Source organism: Osmia lignaria, chromosome 12, assembly GCF_051020975.1.
Source record: "Osmia lignaria lignaria isolate PbOS001 chromosome 12, iyOsmLign1, whole genome shotgun sequence".
Taxonomy (NCBI): Eukaryota; Metazoa; Arthropoda; class Insecta; order Hymenoptera; family Megachilidae; genus Osmia; species Osmia lignaria.
In genome coordinates this window covers 3,529,835-3,545,923 of record NC_135043.1, presented here as the reverse complement: position 1 = coordinate 3,545,923, position 16,089 = coordinate 3,529,835, and the positions used below count along the sequence as shown (strand labels likewise).

The 16,089-nt window shown below is 30.2% G+C and overlaps 5 protein-coding genes across 11 annotated transcripts; 3 read left to right on the top strand and 2 right to left on the bottom strand.

Moving 5' to 3' along the window:
- Positions 1–261: 261 nt before the first annotated feature.
- On the bottom strand, positions 262–3,601 carry Hat1 (histone acetyltransferase 1). 3 transcript variants are annotated; one of them, XM_034321195.2, is made up of 7 exons: positions 3,581–3,601; positions 2,232–2,384; positions 1,805–2,067; positions 1,564–1,720; positions 1,275–1,486; positions 717–871; positions 262–653 (listed from the first exon to the last, which is right to left on the bottom strand). In XM_034321195.2, the coding sequence occupies exons 2-7, from the start codon at positions 2,378–2,380 to the stop codon at positions 360–362; spliced, it is 1,230 nt and encodes a 409-aa protein (XP_034177086.1). In that variant the 5' UTR covers positions 2,381–2,384; positions 3,581–3,601; the 3' UTR covers positions 262–359. The 3 variants fall into 3 exon arrangements, with proteins under 3 accessions (XP_034177086.1, XP_034177084.1, XP_034177085.1); XM_034321193.2 differs by lacking the exon at positions 3,581–3,601 and adding an exon at positions 2,866–3,027; XM_034321194.2 differs by lacking the exon at positions 3,581–3,601 and adding an exon at positions 2,609–2,737.
- LOC117602776 (dynein axonemal light chain 4-like) lies at positions 3,226–3,820 on the top strand. The gene is made up of 2 exons (XM_034321200.2): positions 3,226–3,392; positions 3,506–3,820. Exons 1-2 carry the CDS (start codon positions 3,327–3,329, stop codon positions 3,761–3,763), a joined length of 324 nt encoding a protein of 107 aa, XP_034177091.1. The 5' UTR covers positions 3,226–3,326; the 3' UTR covers positions 3,764–3,820.
- A 2,419-nt stretch (positions 3,821–6,239) lies between these two features.
- Positions 6,240–7,411, top strand: LOC117602739 (mitochondrial import inner membrane translocase subunit TIM14). Of its 2 annotated transcripts, none has more exons than XM_034321112.2 (3): positions 6,240–6,400; positions 6,857–6,991; positions 7,057–7,411. In XM_034321112.2, the coding sequence occupies exons 1-3, from the start codon at positions 6,398–6,400 to the stop codon at positions 7,267–7,269; spliced, it is 351 nt and encodes a 116-aa protein (XP_034177003.1). In that variant the 5' UTR covers positions 6,240–6,397; the 3' UTR covers positions 7,270–7,411. The 2 variants fall into 2 exon arrangements, with proteins under 2 accessions (XP_034177003.1, XP_034177002.1); XM_034321111.2 differs by lacking the exon at positions 6,240–6,400 and adding an exon at positions 6,475–6,717.
- Positions 7,412–7,550: 139 nt separating this feature from the next.
- Positions 7,551–10,635, bottom strand: LOC117602738 (growth hormone-regulated TBC protein 1-A). 4 transcript variants are annotated; one of them, XM_034321107.2, is made up of 8 exons: positions 10,598–10,635; positions 9,701–9,799; positions 9,092–9,293; positions 8,769–8,999; positions 8,535–8,695; positions 8,357–8,465; positions 7,987–8,172; positions 7,551–7,878 (listed from the first exon to the last, which is right to left on the bottom strand). In XM_034321107.2, the coding sequence occupies exons 1-8, from the start codon at positions 10,618–10,620 to the stop codon at positions 7,771–7,773; spliced, it is 1,119 nt and encodes a 372-aa protein (XP_034176998.1). In that variant the 5' UTR covers positions 10,621–10,635; the 3' UTR covers positions 7,551–7,770. The 4 variants fall into 4 exon arrangements, with proteins under 4 accessions (XP_034176998.1, XP_034176999.1, XP_034177000.1 ...); XM_034321108.2 differs by lacking the exons at positions 9,701–9,799; positions 10,598–10,635 and adding an exon at positions 9,617–9,699; XM_034321109.2 differs by lacking the exons at positions 9,701–9,799; positions 10,598–10,635 and adding an exon at positions 9,437–9,557.
- Positions 10,632–15,661, top strand: eIF2A (eukaryotic translation initiation factor 2A). Its single transcript, XM_034321106.2, has 12 exons — positions 10,632–10,762; positions 11,287–11,550; positions 11,719–11,818; positions 12,062–12,237; positions 13,014–13,102; positions 13,163–13,313; positions 13,389–13,559; positions 13,645–13,819; positions 13,899–14,062; positions 14,138–14,236; positions 14,317–14,501; positions 14,576–15,661. The coding sequence occupies exons 1-12, from the start codon at positions 10,735–10,737 to the stop codon at positions 14,699–14,701; spliced, it is 1,728 nt and encodes a 575-aa protein (XP_034176997.1). The 5' UTR covers positions 10,632–10,734; the 3' UTR covers positions 14,702–15,661.
- Positions 15,662–16,089: the final 428 nt, after the last annotated feature.

Here is a 16,089-nt window from a genome sequence, read left to right as displayed (position 1 = left end):
TAGAATTTTGACTGTAAAATTAAATCACCCGCTGGAAAATTTAAGATTCCACCGTAGCGCCATCTATACAAAAATGGCTCAAACTACTCGACAAGTTACCGATCGTTTCTCCCAAACTACTTACCGACTTATCGATCGAATTTCCGACAGTCGGAAAGTTACCACCTTATGGAATTATACTCAGATAGTCGGTAAAATCGATGAGGGTGTTAGGGAATACTTCAAATAGACCATAAACTACTTAATTAAAAAAAGAACGAAAGCTTTATTGGATCAAAAAGAAAAATGTTCTGACTAATGATTCATATTCGAACAGTATTAATCGACTTATACATAGAAAACTTAAAGTATATTATATTTTAAAGTTCTTCTGCATCTTCCAAGCGTTTGATAACTTTTTTATACTCTTCTTCTAAACTTCTATATTCTTGTTCAAGAGTTTGTATACGTTGTTCCGACGTAGGCAAAGTCATGTTTCCCCGTTTATCAATATTTTTTAGTGCACATTCTAATTTTTTTAAATCATTTTGTTCACGTCTATATGGAATATTCAATCTCTTTTTTACATCTAATCTGTAATCTCGGTACTCCTGTTCGTTTGTTAAATCTGTTGCACGTAATCTTAAGATTTCATATACTCTTCGAGCTTGTTTCTAAAAATGAAAATGATATTATGTAACACGAATGTTTAAAGGAAGTAGAAACAAGATAAATACCTTATTAATTTTGAACTTTTCTTTTGCTTCTACAGCCATTGCTTTATTAAAACCTTGAAGTAAACATTCTCGTGAAAAACTTGGTAACGTGCTGCTGCAGTTCATTGCGTCCACATAATCTCTTATTCGTTGAAAGGTTACAGAGGGATCCTCAACTACAACAATGATGACAATGCCTTACCAAAATAAACTAGATTTACTGAAATGAAAGTATCTAAAATCAAGTCTCATTTTTGTTTCGGTTTTTTTAATGTAGGAGAAGGGAGAAAAAGACGTTTTTTCGCCTCGAAATCGTCTGTCAGATTCGTCGTCAGTGGGACTGACAACAGACGATCCCTGCCCCAGACACCTATCATAGCGCAATTCGGAACTTCTATATATTCGAACTGCATGCTAAGCGACCGCTTGCGAAAACCGTTGCGAGACTGCTTGCGGTCTCCGACCCGAACCAAAGGCGTCTGGGGAGACGAAACCCTCTCTCCCCCTCCACTAAACGCCTACACTAAAAAGTTAAATACATACTTGAAGATTCATTTATAGTAAAACATTTTAATTTACCTGCTATATCTATGACTTCGTGTCTTCCGATGTATTCGCGATAAATAGCATGTAATAAATGAGCACCAAGACCCATATTTTGGAATGGTGGTAAGATTAAAACTTGAGCTATGCGAGGTCTAGTATGACGAGGATATGCATAATATTGATATACAGTAGCAAAACCAGTAGTTGCATAACGAACGGTACCATCCAGAATATACTTTTCAAACCTATTTAAACAAAACCAATTTATTTTTAAAATACTGAATTCATTAAATAACGTTAAATAAAATCACAACTAACTTACATATTAAAATAATGCCATCGATCATCATCGATATCTATAAAGTTAGCAGCATCTATATACCAAAGAACGAACGTTCGAATACGTTCATGATACTCCCTGAATCCTTTGTAAGTCATATCTGCTTTATAAACTTCAAATTTTCTTGTACAGCCATCATCTATTAAAATTTATGATGTTATAGTATAGATAAATAAAATATATATATATAATTTACATATTTGCCATTTACATAACAAATTACCATTAACAGAAAAAGAATGGAGTAGTTCACCATGAGGTATAAATGTATCATCTTTCTTCAAGGATTTAATAAATGAATCTAAACTAACATGAATTTGTGGAGCAAGTTTTTCAGCAATTTTTGGCAGTACTTCATCAGCTTCAACTCCCTCATAAATAGCTTTGTTTATTTTCTCTGAGTATGTCATACCCAAATATGTTTCTAAACAACCTGCCGAGTAGTATAGCTTCACTCTCAGATCCCGGTAACCAAATATAGATTCACTAACAAATAAAATAAATAATCAAGAAAACGACTAACAAATAAACGCAAATATGTCTGCAATATATCAAGAATCACATCTGTGAAAGATACTGTAAGCATATGAAAAAGACAATTATTTACAATAATTTTTATAAAGTTAGTTAATAATAATAAATTAACGCACCTGTCTCCGAATACTTGATGAGACATTTCAGGCCTAAAAGTAGCTTCATCATTTTCTAAGTCTTCTACAGAACGTACCAATTTAAATTCCAAAGCATCATTGCTACTTGTTACTAAATTTTTTAAGCGTGCTGTAACTGGATCTTCCATATTACTGTATGAAAAGATAAATAATATTAATTAACTAATAAATAAAAATTAAACATCATATATAAACACAATAGCTATTTATAAAATTAAATTAAAGCTAGAACAAAACCTTTTGTAAAAGTATCAGTAAATATCTAATATTTATTCCTCTTTATAAAATCAAAAATATTTAATAATTAAGTTTGTACTATATAATAAACAATGTAAGTTTATTTACATAAATCTGACCTTGATCAATAGAACTACAAATATTCGTAGGTTATACACTGTGTATTTTACAATTGAAGAGGATATTAACTAAAAGATATTAATTACTATTAAATGTACTGCATATAAATTAATTAATTAACAATAAAATAAAATGTTTAAACACAATCTTTTCCAATTTACATTTATTTTTATTATACTCCTATTAATTTCGTTAACATTTAAATGTGTTACTGCAGCTTTTGTAATATTATGCATATGTTGCTGTATTATTATACCTTCTTTAAATACAAATATATAATAACTTTCAATAGATATCGCCTTTGTCTTCGTTTCTGTAAATGCAACTACAAAATAACTTCGCGCCAAAAGTATAGCAGTTATTTAAGTTGGGATACAACCCCTCTAAAATTCATGAATCAACTACAACGTCTATAATCGGTTGGCTCGAATTCCTATAAGTCATAGGTTATTATTAAAGGTGCTTAACTGGCAAAGTTATTTCTTTTAATTCATAAGAATGCAATATTAAATACATTTAAGGAATTCATAATTACATACAAAAAAATTATTCTATCTTATTTGCATCTATTTATGAATGTTTAAAATAACAAAAGAAATATATCGACTATGCTGTTGGATCTTTTATTTTAAATTAGAAAAACAATTTTGAAACATATTACATATTCCAGTGTATAAGTTATTTTTTATTTGAAATAAATTATTGTAATAATCAAATATGTCCGCAGGCGAGGTAAAAAAGGTGGAAGAACGTTTAATATTTCATACATATCCCTTGTGCAAGGTTTGAATTCTATTAAATAAATTTGTGTAACATTAAAAATTAAATCCTATACATAATTTTACATGCTTAAAGTTTAGTTACAAACTTGCTTTTTTAATTGAAAATGTTTATAGTACAGCGATATGAGAGAAGATATGAAACAAGAAGTAATGGAAATATGTGTTACTGCTACAGAAAAATATACGCACAATCACGAGTATGCGGCTCGATCTATTAAAGACGCTTTAGACAAAAGGTTTGGAGGTCCATTTCATGTAGTTATTGGAGAATCATATGCTTGCGCAATTACATATCAAGAGAGTTCAATATTGTATATGTATAACGGCGGTAATATTGCTGTACTTGTATGGAGAACAATTACAAATTTTTAATAAAAATATTTCAGTTCCAATATACTATATTTTATACGAAATTTCTTTCTCGTCAATGTTACTCTTATGTATTTGTATTATTGGCATTTTATTAACTATCTTTTATTCTATAAAGTTTAAATATATGCATTAGCAGTGACTACAGATGTAGAAGACTGGACTTTGTTTTCGAGGGGTCATAATTTGGGGGTCCCAGACACCCCGGTGGCTCAGGGCTAGTGATGACTACGGGGAATTAACCAGTTATAATTTGACTTATGGGTCTCGGCTCAACCTTCCTAGTTATTTATTATTTCTTTGTCTTTAAGGGCCTCACGAGGTACAACCCTTTATCACTGCATCCCTTACATGTCTGCATACTTAACATTCCTGTATCCCTTATATCACTACATTCCCTATATTCCGGCATCTCATATATGCCGGCATTCTTTATACCTCGGCATCCCTTACATTTTTGCATCCCTTACATCTCTGTACCCTTTATATTTCTGTATCCCTTACACTCCTGAATTCTCCCTGCATCTCTTGTATCTTTTCAACCCTTATAATAAATATATTATAAATAATATACTTATGGCTACTGGTTCGAGTAAAGGTAAGTAAAGGCAAGTAAAGGTAAGTAAAGGTAAGTAAAGGTAAGTAAAGGTAAGTAAAAGTAAGTAAAGTCTCGTAAAAACTAATTTTAAATTTAAATTTTTGCAAAATTTAGTTCCCCTTTTCGCCGCCAGAGGGCGCTGATTCGACGTCGAGATTTTAGTTCACATTTTTCCCGCTAGAGGGCCAAAATCTCGACCTGCATTAGTTCCTTTTTTGAAACCAGATGGCGCTGATTCGACGTCGATATTTTAGTTCACATTTTTCCCGCTAGAGGGCCAAAATTTCGGCAAGGTTTAATTCCTTTTTTCAAAACCAGATGGCGCTGATTCGACGTCGAGATTTTAGTTCACATTTTTCCCGCTAGAGGGCCAAAAATTCGGCAAGGTTTAGTTCCTTTTTTCGAAACCAGATGGCGCCGATTCGACGTCGAAATTTTAGTTCACGTTTTTCCCGCTAGAGGGCCAAAATTCCGGCAAGGTTTAGTCCCTTTTTTGAAACCAGATGGCACTATAAAGAAATGCTTACAAAAGAGATGTAAGGGATGGAGAGATGTAAGGGATGCAGGAATGTAAGGGATGCAGGGATGTAAGGAATGCAGGGATGTAAGGAATGCAGGGATGTAAGGAATGGAGAGATGTAAGTGATGCAGGGATGTAAGGAATGGAGAGATGTAAGGGATGCAGGAATGTAAGGGATGCAGGGATGTAAGGAATGCAGTGATGTAAGGGATGCAGGAATGTAAGGGATGCAGGAATGTAAGGGATGCAGGGATGTAAGGGATGCAGGAATGTAAGGAAAGAAAATGTATCGAGCAAAGGAAAAATGTAACACGAAATGCAGAATAATGTAAATTGAAAATGGCGCGGGAAATGATTGTCAGCAATGCCAACCTTGCAGGCGTGCGTGGCCGACAACTTTTCGGTGGGCAAAAAGGGACAGATCCAAAGTTCCTAGAGTACGCCACCCTCAAATGGGGTGTTGCGTGTCCGTCGCGGAAAATAGGGATATTTAGGGATTTTAGGTGCAGGTGTGACACTCCGTGGAGCGCGGAGGCGCTTCACTCTCAAGGCGCGGATATGCAAAATAATAAACTATTATTATTGTTTTGAGTACTTTAATATTTTGAATTCAATTTAAAACAGAACTTTGACTTTGTGTTAACAAGGCTTAGAACTTTCTGTGCGGAAACGACTTGTCCGTAACGAGTGACAAAATCATTCTAAGGATTCTGCGCTTGGCGGAGGAGATCTTCGCGCGTTGTCGGTCGATGCCCCTTCCTTGGTGGATCCTGGATCCTCCCTCCGCCAAATCCACCCCGTCTCGTGTGGGCCTCTTCTCCTGGCTGTGGTCCACCCTCAGGCGCGTGGAAGTGGAGGCGCTCCGCCAAGACGCTAGAACGTTGCAGCGCACATGTGCTACGAGAAAGCGTGGGACCTAGAGAAATTAGGAAACGACAAGACCTTGTACTTGCCAAAGCAACTCTCGAGGAAATTTACGACCCTCTCAGAGTGCATGAATAGACAGGATATCGAAAAAGACTTCGTAGCTTTTAAGGACCGTTCGTGACTTGGTCGAAAACAACGAATTGGCTATGGTTTATCATAAATTAGTCTTTTAAGAACTTTCGAAGTGAAACTATTCCATTCTCTGGATTTCCGGTCTTCTCTCAGCTCGATCACCCACGTCGAGGGGTTTACAATTTACTCTTTGTCTATTTATATAAACGTACGCACAGACGATGTTCGAATTTCGCTCTTAATTAATGACCATCGATACAAAGGTCCTCAAAGAACATTCAAGACATATCGATACAATAGACTATCGATAAATATTCCCATGGCAGTGTCGCCACACCACTCTAAACATATTCACGTGATAACATTTCACATTACAGGGGAAACCAGGAAAGTGTAATGAAATGAAATGAACAGAGGAGACTCTCTTTTTAATACTTTTTTAATGGCCAAAGAAAATTATTGTGTCTAATGTTAAATTACTTGTAAGCAAGTGTGGCATTGTTTTCACAATTTCGGTAATATGGTAAGAATAATTATTGAAATTTTGAATCAATGTTATGTTCAAAATTACAGTACACTATCAAGATTTCTTCGTGTTTGATTTAATTAAAAAAGATTCTTAACTTAAATTTAGAAATGTATCGTAAATAACGTATCAGAAGTGTATATATATGTGGTTATTTCACCGTAATTGCATCACTAATGAAAATTTTATTAGAAGTTTGTAAATGTTATTCATAAATTAAATAAGAAAATAAAAGAGGAAAGAAAGCAAAGAGAAATACATTGATATCAATGATGTTTTGGAAGTTCAGTTGGTATAAGGTTATAAAAACTCCGGTGATTATTTTAATGAGTATGAATTTAAATATATTACAGAATATTATAAGAAAACAGTTGTATTAGTAGCTACTTATTTGTATAAGTATTAGCAAAACAAGTCAAATAAATCTTTTGCCCTTAACCCTGATTGTTGTAGAGTTCTACACTTGTTGCAGCAGGCTTAGGCCTTGCTGTAGTGGGTTTTACTGGACGTTACATTCTTAAAAAAATGCCACAATTATCTCAAAAAATGGCAGAAGCTGTTAAAAATATGCCAAAGTTAGATTCACAGGTAAGACATTTAAATATAAAACTCATATAGATATCACAACTTATTTACTGCTTATATATTTTTAGACATTAGCTAATAGTAAATATTACAAAGGAGGCTTTGAAGCTAAGATGACTAGAAGGGAAGCTAGTTTAATATTGGATGTATCACCAACTGCAAATAAAGTAAAAGTAAAACAACAATTTAAAAAAATCATGGCTGTAAATCATCCAGATAGAGGTGGATCTCCATATATAGCAGCAAAAATTAATGAAGCAAAAGACTTACTTGAAAAATAATGTAGATATCAATATAGTCATACAGAAATAGCGTATACAATTAATTATCTACATTTGTAAATTAAATTGCAGTGAACAAACTGTTATGTACATATTTAACAACATAGTGATCTTATATTTTATTTAACTTATAATAAAATTATTTATAAGAAAATACATTGATTGTTGTCCTAATTCTAATATGGAAGAATGAAAAATTATAGCAATAAAATAATATGATATTAATATAATTAGTATACCATATTCTTATACAATACACAATAAAACTAATGTTTCATGCTTGTTCCTATTTATAAATAATAAATGTATAAAATTTTATAAATCAATATACATTAAAACATTGATGTTTCTTCTGCTAATACTAAATTTTTATATTTACAAGAACACTGTAGAGGTAACATTACAATACAATTCTACAGAACATACTTGTTTTGTAAGAATTTGAAGTCGAATAATATGTATTGACTAGAATCATTTAATTGATCAAAAGTTCGGTCATTACTATCGTCCTAACTTATTTTCTTTTTGTTCCATGCGTTGTCTTGAAATTTTTGTTCTTAATTTTATAATTGTGCTGCCAGGTAGCGATCCAGGTACTTTAAATATACTCTAATAAAAAGAAAAAAAGAAGAAAAGACATCTTGTAGCAATGATTTAGTTCTATTAAGTTATTACTCCTAATTTTAATAAAAGAGAACGTAAGAGAGAATTATTTACCTGCATAAATTCATGGCATTTTAAAACAATGCTATCTTTTGTTATTTCTTTAAAACATTCTGCTAATGTTGTAAAGTCTTGACATGCAAGTAAGTTGCATTTGTTCCTTTTTATCAAAGTTAATGCAACACGAAATATGATTTTACTGCCTTCATAAAAAAGGCAATCCCATATACGCAGCGTAGTCTGCCAAGTTGTAAACATTTTATTCAGTACTTTTAAAGTTTATGGCAATCCAAACACGTATTAATTCAAAACTTTAAACTAATGAACGAATCAACTGTGTACACACCACATATAATAATGTTAACATTACAATACTAATGTTCATAAGCTTTATTTGTAAAAAAAAATATACAATTAACTTTACCTCAATTGGTAAAACTTCTGCAAACAAACACACAAACCATTTGGTTGTAATGACTGGCCACGGTAAGCCTATGTTTGTAACATGTTGATAAATATCTGGCATTTTTATCCTAGAATAATAATAACAACATTAGTATATATCAGACAAATCAAATAGTTTAAGATTTAAAAAAATTTACTTGACTAATTCTGCGAGTACATCGATATCTGTAAGCAGGCCATCCATTGTTGGTGTATAATAATCGGGTAAGATTTTTTCTATTAAAATTTTTAACAACCAAAAAGCTGTTTCTTCATTTTTCGTAACAAGTAATAATAAACCTGCTATGTAATTCAAACCCTAAAGAAAATGTCCAGTAATTTTATGAAGATCATACTAAAGATACTTAATACCTTAAATATTACATACTCACTTGACAATATCCTACTGTTTTATTTTGATGAGCAAAAGTTAATAAAATATTATACAATTGATATTGCTGATTTTCTGTATTATTGAAAAATATATTGTCAGGAAAAGTTCTTGGTAGATCAGTTTTTATAATATCTGCAACTTCTTTGTTATGAGGAGACTGTAACAATTTCTGATAAAGATCAGGACATTCATTTTTTATATCTTCTCCTCCACTAACAGACAGCCATACCTTTGAAAATAAAACTTTTCTTTTATATATTAAAAATAAATAGATAAATACATGAACTTTGTTCATAAATTAAAATTTGAATTCACACTTACTAATCCTCTATGTTCTCCTGGTATACCTTTACGAACATATCTTTTTATTGTAATATTACGTTGCAATGATTTTCCTTCTCCAATAATTTCAGCCCATTTCATAGCTCTTTTAGTAAGCACCTTGAGGTATTCTGACATAAAGTCTTCATAGGTTTCATAGTCAAAGTCGTGGGGTCTCTCAAAACCATATTCATCCACATTACTATTAAAAATATCAAGACAACATATAATTATTCGTAAATATATAAAGCTATTTCACATCTCTGAAGTTGTAAAATATAAAAATTCAAAAATATTTATAAACAATACGAAAAAAGGAAATTATAAGAGAAAATTAAAACTAACAGTTGAATTTTGATATATTAATGCTACATAAATTTCGTGTAATTATAAATGGAATTTGTTTTATTGAAATCTTTTTCTATTAATTTTTGTAAATTTTCAATTTAAAAAATATAACCTCTTTTAGAACGGTATAAGGAAATGAGATTGCTGTGATTATAATTTGTGATAAATTAGCCACACCTTTTATATTTCCAGTATATATAGTGTAAAACAAATAAAAAATTTTATTGCTATCATGAAACAATTAAAATCTTTAATGCTCACCTAAAACATGAACTTGCCATACCCCACGCAAGACGATGCTGACATATAATTTCTGCTGTATACAGGGTGTTCAGCAAGCACTTTTCAATTCTATGTTTACTATGTATTAACATAATTATAATCTATTAACTGACATTAGAAAATTATACAAAAATAATTATTTGTATTTGAAATTGATTTGAAGCATTAAAGTAGAATGTCACACCTAATTATCATAATTTCTTATTACTTATAAATAATTTAAGAATTGAAGCACTGTATCATCACTTTTTAGAAGTCTTGAAAAATTTAGTCATGATAAGTATATCTTTTTATCTTTACTTAGAAAGAAATACGGATTCTTATCTAAAACATGTACTTTGTGCAAGATTCGTATACGTATAGATGACAAAGATTTAAAAGATATTTGAAACATGCAGGATTATTAATAGACAGGATTTGAATACTAACTTATACTAAATTATATAACTTAGTATTACTACTCAGTGTTTAAGATATTAAATAAATTTTAAGATACATACAATACGAAAAAGTGTATAATCATTTTAAAAAAGCGCAAAAAGTCGATATTTCGAATAATAATCGAAAGATTAATCGATATTGAAATCATTAATCACGGGTTAGCTGAAGTATAGTCATCTGACAAAAATTGATGTATAATTATGTATAAATTAAAAAAGAAATGTGTTGTTTAGCTCAATAATTTTATATGTATAATATATATCGCTTTTATGTCTCATATACCTTATGACAATTATGTATATAACTGCATACCTAACATTTACATATATATAACTTATTTAAAACTATGTATATATATGTTAAAATATTTGCGACTGATGCATTTATTTAAAAAATTGAACAAAAATCATTTCATACGTTTATTTTTATACGTACGGCACTGAGCGCACGTGTTTCATGTATACGATGTTGGCGACGCATGTGCAAGATATCCTTTTCAAGGGACAAATTCCTCAGTCTCGCAAGAGTGGTCGATATTCGATATTACGGTACCACATGGTAACGGAGGTAAAATGGCGTTGCCTGTTCCGTGTCTCGCTGGTAAGCACTTTTGTATTGTTTTTATTGATATATTGCCTAATTGAAAATCAAACTTTTAGCAATATTTATCCATAAGTGATATTAATATTTATCAAATGTATCATCGTCCATAAAATGGTTGCAACTTTTATAGCACATTGTGTTTAGTGGCATTTTATTACTGGATCGCATTTGATATAAAGAAAGTGTTTCACGTGGCAGTGTATTTTTTAATTATATTTATGATTATAAATATTTCTTGAAAGTTTTCTTAATAATTTTGTTTAAAATTCCATATGGTTCATAGTTATTTCAACTTGCTTTCAAAAATTGAAATATGTGTATTAATAATTGGGGGAAAATGGTATTATTCAGTAATTTTTTTAATGTATGCATTATAATGTAAGGTGAATAAAACAGTTCTGATAAAATAAAAATTTGTAACATATGTATGAATGATTGAATATGATGAAATTAAACAATAATAAAAATGAAACTAAAATAGTAAAAAATGTTGATTTTATCTCTTTTTGTTTATGTTTTAGTGAGAGGTTCCATTGGGATCAGTTTAGGCCAGGGCCCACCATCATATGAACCAGTTAAAACATTCCCCAAGGATGACAGTAAAACATGCAAGGCTATGGTATTTAGTCCAGAGGGAAGATATTTTGCATGGGTTAATGGAGTGGCTGTCAAGATTTTGCACTGTAATACATGGAAAATAATTATAGAGATCAAGAGGCCCAAAATTTCTGCAATTCAGTTCTCCAGTCAAGGGACATATTTTATGACATGGGAACCTTTCATAGGTATTATATTACTCCTACTTTTCTGATTTTTTATTGATTATAAACATTTGTAATAAGATAAATAAGTAACTAAACTTCTTAGTTGTAACATTATTTGCATTATGTTCATATGTTTTTATATTGCAATAACAATGTTCTACTGTTAATAATATAACTTTTATATTATAGCAACGGTGTCAAATCCTCAAGGGGTACCGAATCTTCATATATGGAAATCAGAAACTGGAGAGCTAGTGAAGAGTTTTGTACAGAAAAAACAATCAGATTGGTAATGTACTGGTTATTATATTTGAGTTTCTAAGTAAAAGAGTTAAAAATTACATTGTTATAAAGTAATTTCAATCTTAATATTTTTTCTATAAAATTATTGCATTAGAAATATCATGTAATGTACTTAAGAAATATTTATAGCCTAAGTTATTATTAAGAAATACATCTTTTACATGATGAAACATAAATAGTAAATGCAATTTGTTTGGTATGTCACTATATTTATGTCACATCTATTCAGGGAGCCTCAATGGTCAAGTGATGAGAAAATCTGTGGGATGTTAGTTGGTGCAGATGTCATTCTATATAAGGATGTCAACTTTGAAAAAATTGAGCACAGAATAAATGTAGCCAAAGTTGCAAAATTTAGTATATCACCCAGTAATGCTCCATATCATATTCTGTGTTATATGCCCGGTAATTAAATTTTGTTTCTTTTTTTTTTATTTTTAAATTGTATGAATACATGTATATATATCATGTCCAGGTACTTATATGTGGAGAGTATGTAATTTTTTTTAAACAAACATTTAACGAAAACTAAGAGAAATCACAAACATTCAAATTGAATAAAAACATATAATTTTAAATTAACAGTAATTTTTGGTAACCAGGTTTGGTTAATTAAAATGTGTAATTTTAAAAATGCCTATTAGTAGATAGTTCAAGCATAACTCACTTACAAATTGGCTTATTTTATGAAATACTTTTTTATTTCAGTTTCTCTCATTATGAAGCAAATATGTGTGGCAAGCATATAATGCACAGGTGTGGAATGAAGAATATATGACAATTAAATCTATAAAACACTTTAATATTTTAAAGAAGTACAACAAAATATTAATACATAGTGGTATTTTGCATACACATGAATATATAATCAGGATCAACAGTAATGGGAAATTTTCCTGATTATTACATGCTCAATTTTAACTGTAAGTACTTTAATAAAGTTATAGGGAATTAAAAATATATTTAACAGGTAAATATTGTTTGTCTTAAAATATTTGTGATTTCTTAAGTATCTGTAAATGAAATATTCACAATTGTGATAAATCCGATGTCATATCCTTGCAGGATAAATAAGTACTCTCCACATTAAATACCATCTGTTAAATTTGCATAATTACATATGTTATATTACATTATTAATATAAAAATCACCTAATTCATACTTGTAAATTATATTATAGGAAAATCGGGTCAACCTTCATTTGGTAGATTATTCCAGTATCCAAAATTTGATTCTACACAAGCTTTAGCAAATAAAAGTTTTTTCCAGGTACTGTTATAAAATATGTACATATTTGTATACATGAAACTGTATCATTTTCATCTTCAGGCGGATAGAGTGAACGTGTATTGGAATAATCAGGGCACAAATGTTTTATTAATGACGAGTACAGAGGTTGATAAAACAGGCGCATCGTATTATGGAAAACAGACCTTACACTATCTAAGTACAAAAGGAGAAACTGCTATGGTTATGCTTAGTAAGTTAGACTTTGATAATTATTGTTTAAACATTTATAGATAGTGTATCATTTCAATTATAATTTTTTCTTTAGGTAAAGAAGGTCCTATACATGCTGTACAGTGGTCTCCAAAAAACACTGAATTCTGTGTAGTATATGGTTTTATGCCAGCTAAAGCTACATTATTTAATCTTAAATGTGAATCAATATTTGAATTTGGTGCGCTTCATCGAAATAGCATTTATTATAATCCTCAGGGAAATAATATCCTTTAATATACTAATTTAACGAATACTTTTTTCTTTTTTTTGTACTTCTGAGTTAACATTTTTCCTTAACCACTGTGTACTTCTAATTTTAACTGGATTTGGGAACCTCCGTGGTGGAATCGAATTATGGGATGTTGGCAACAGAAAATTAATTGCTAAAACTGAAGCTCCTGATACCACGCTTCTTCAATGGTCTCCAGATGGAGAACATTTTATGACTGCAACTACAGCACCCAGATTACGAATGGGCAATGGGTGAATAATATTTTTATGAACGAAATACTATACCTAATAATTAAAATGAATTCATTTGTAATAAGAATTTGTTATACAGATTTAAAATTTGGCATTACACCGGAACATTATTGTATGAGCGACCATGGAACGAACAAGAAGAACTGTGGGAGGTATTATGGCAAACTTTTCCACCAGATGCGTTTCCAGAAAAACCAATTAGTTATAAAGCTGTTGAAGGAATTGCTCCTAGTCAACCACAAGGTAAAGAAAAACTATGTTTGTATCTTTTTATCAATATTTAGGTTGCGATATATAATCTGTTCCAATCATTTTCAGCATCGAAACAAGCATATCGACCACCATCGGCGAGAGGGGAATCTATAACTTTCAAATTACACGATGACGAAGTGTTTGGAGTTAAAAATACTGCAAAATGTAAAGGAAATCATCATTTTACATATAATATGTAAATTTGTTTTTTCGTTTATATATTTCTTAAAATATTTTATTTATAGCTAATCAGTCTAAGGCAAAGAAAAAAACAAAGAAGGTCAAAAAAGATTCAGAAGCTTCGGCTTCTTCACAGTCACCGAGTACTAATGGACAAGTTACTGCAAGTATAAAACCTCAAAATTTAACTGCAAATGCTGCTGAAAGTGACGAATTGGAAAGGAGTAAAAAGATTAAAAAAATTAAAAACGTAAGAATATTCACTACTAATGTATTAATGTCGTATTCATACAGTAGTTTTAATATTTATGTTGTTCCTTGCAGAAAATAGAACAGATTTCAAAATTGAAAGAACAATTAGAAGCAGGGAAACAATTAGAAATCAATCAACTAGACAAGATAAAAAAAGAAGCTGACCTGATGAAGGAACTCGAAGAACTTTCTTTATGATGACCATTTCAAATCTCAAATGTACACGGTTAAAAAAGTCAAAATGTTTCTCCTAAAAACGAAAGATGATCTCGGTCCTTCACTTACACCATCTTACGTACTGAAGTTACGTTTGGATGTAAATAAAATTTTCACTGTATGAAAGCTAGTGGGAACAATCTAAATTTTAAAAATGGATTAGAAGTTTCCACATCATTGAGGTTATTAGTATTTAAAAATACAATCATGAATTCCATTTGTAAGCGATGATAACAAAAATATAATGGTCCATCGCTATATTTTTCCTTCAATGATTAGAAAGAAAAATCATTTTTTTCTCAATAATTTTTTTTATTTTAACTATTTCTAAATAATATTAAATATTAGCATTATAATTATGCATCATCAGCCCAATGATGATTAAAATTCTCTACTATACAGTCTCAAAGATGTTGAACATGAAATGAAGAAGAAATATTTAAATTATGCAGGGTGAATCGTATGGCACATCCCGTATACGATACATAATTTGATGCAAGTGCGAAAGAAAGTAGGTAGCCTGATTGTGAAGTTTTATGCATATAAAAATTGTTCCTGGAAACAAGTGCTACCTTTTAACTTATTACATTTATAAATTATTACACATTGACTCAGTTTTCTTCTATCGATCTTTTCATGAAAATTCAGAGAATGTTAAAGATAAACATATCATTTTGCAATTATCTTGTTACCGCGGTAATGGCTGTTGTACTGGTATATTTTGAAAATGTTTTGTTCTTATATATCACTTTTTTGTTTGTGTGCCTTGTTTAAGATTGAGATTTTATATTTTTCTTGCTATTGAAGATTGTAAGACTGGTCAGATTAAACACGGTTCCCCGGCACAGTTAATTAAATAAAACAAAAACCAAAAAAAAACGAGAAACTGCCAAAAGTTACTATGTTGCATAACTAGAAGACATTTTTAAATAATAAAGAAAATTTAGTTTTTTGAATCAGTTGATTTGAAATAATATTTTGTAGTAGAGTTCAAAGTTACCCTTCCTTGTTTTTCAGTTGGCTATTGGAATTTTAATAGCAATTTGTGTTCATAATAAATCAGATTATTGTTATGTTGTTTATTTCTATTTAATACTTGCTAATACTGGTGGGATAAATTTATTTGAGTGATCAAATAACTGGGAAAGATTTCTCTTTATTATATGTTGTTTTTATTTCTTTTGATGTACTGATTAAAAATTGTCGATTTTTTATAAGTTAAAGTTATACTTCAAAGTATAAATATATTGAAATTTCCTAATATTAGAATTACTACTATTATTTCTTCATATGTAATGAATAATTCATGTATGAAGCATAGAATAATCTTTAGATCGACAATTATGCTATAAAAATAAATTACGTTAAAT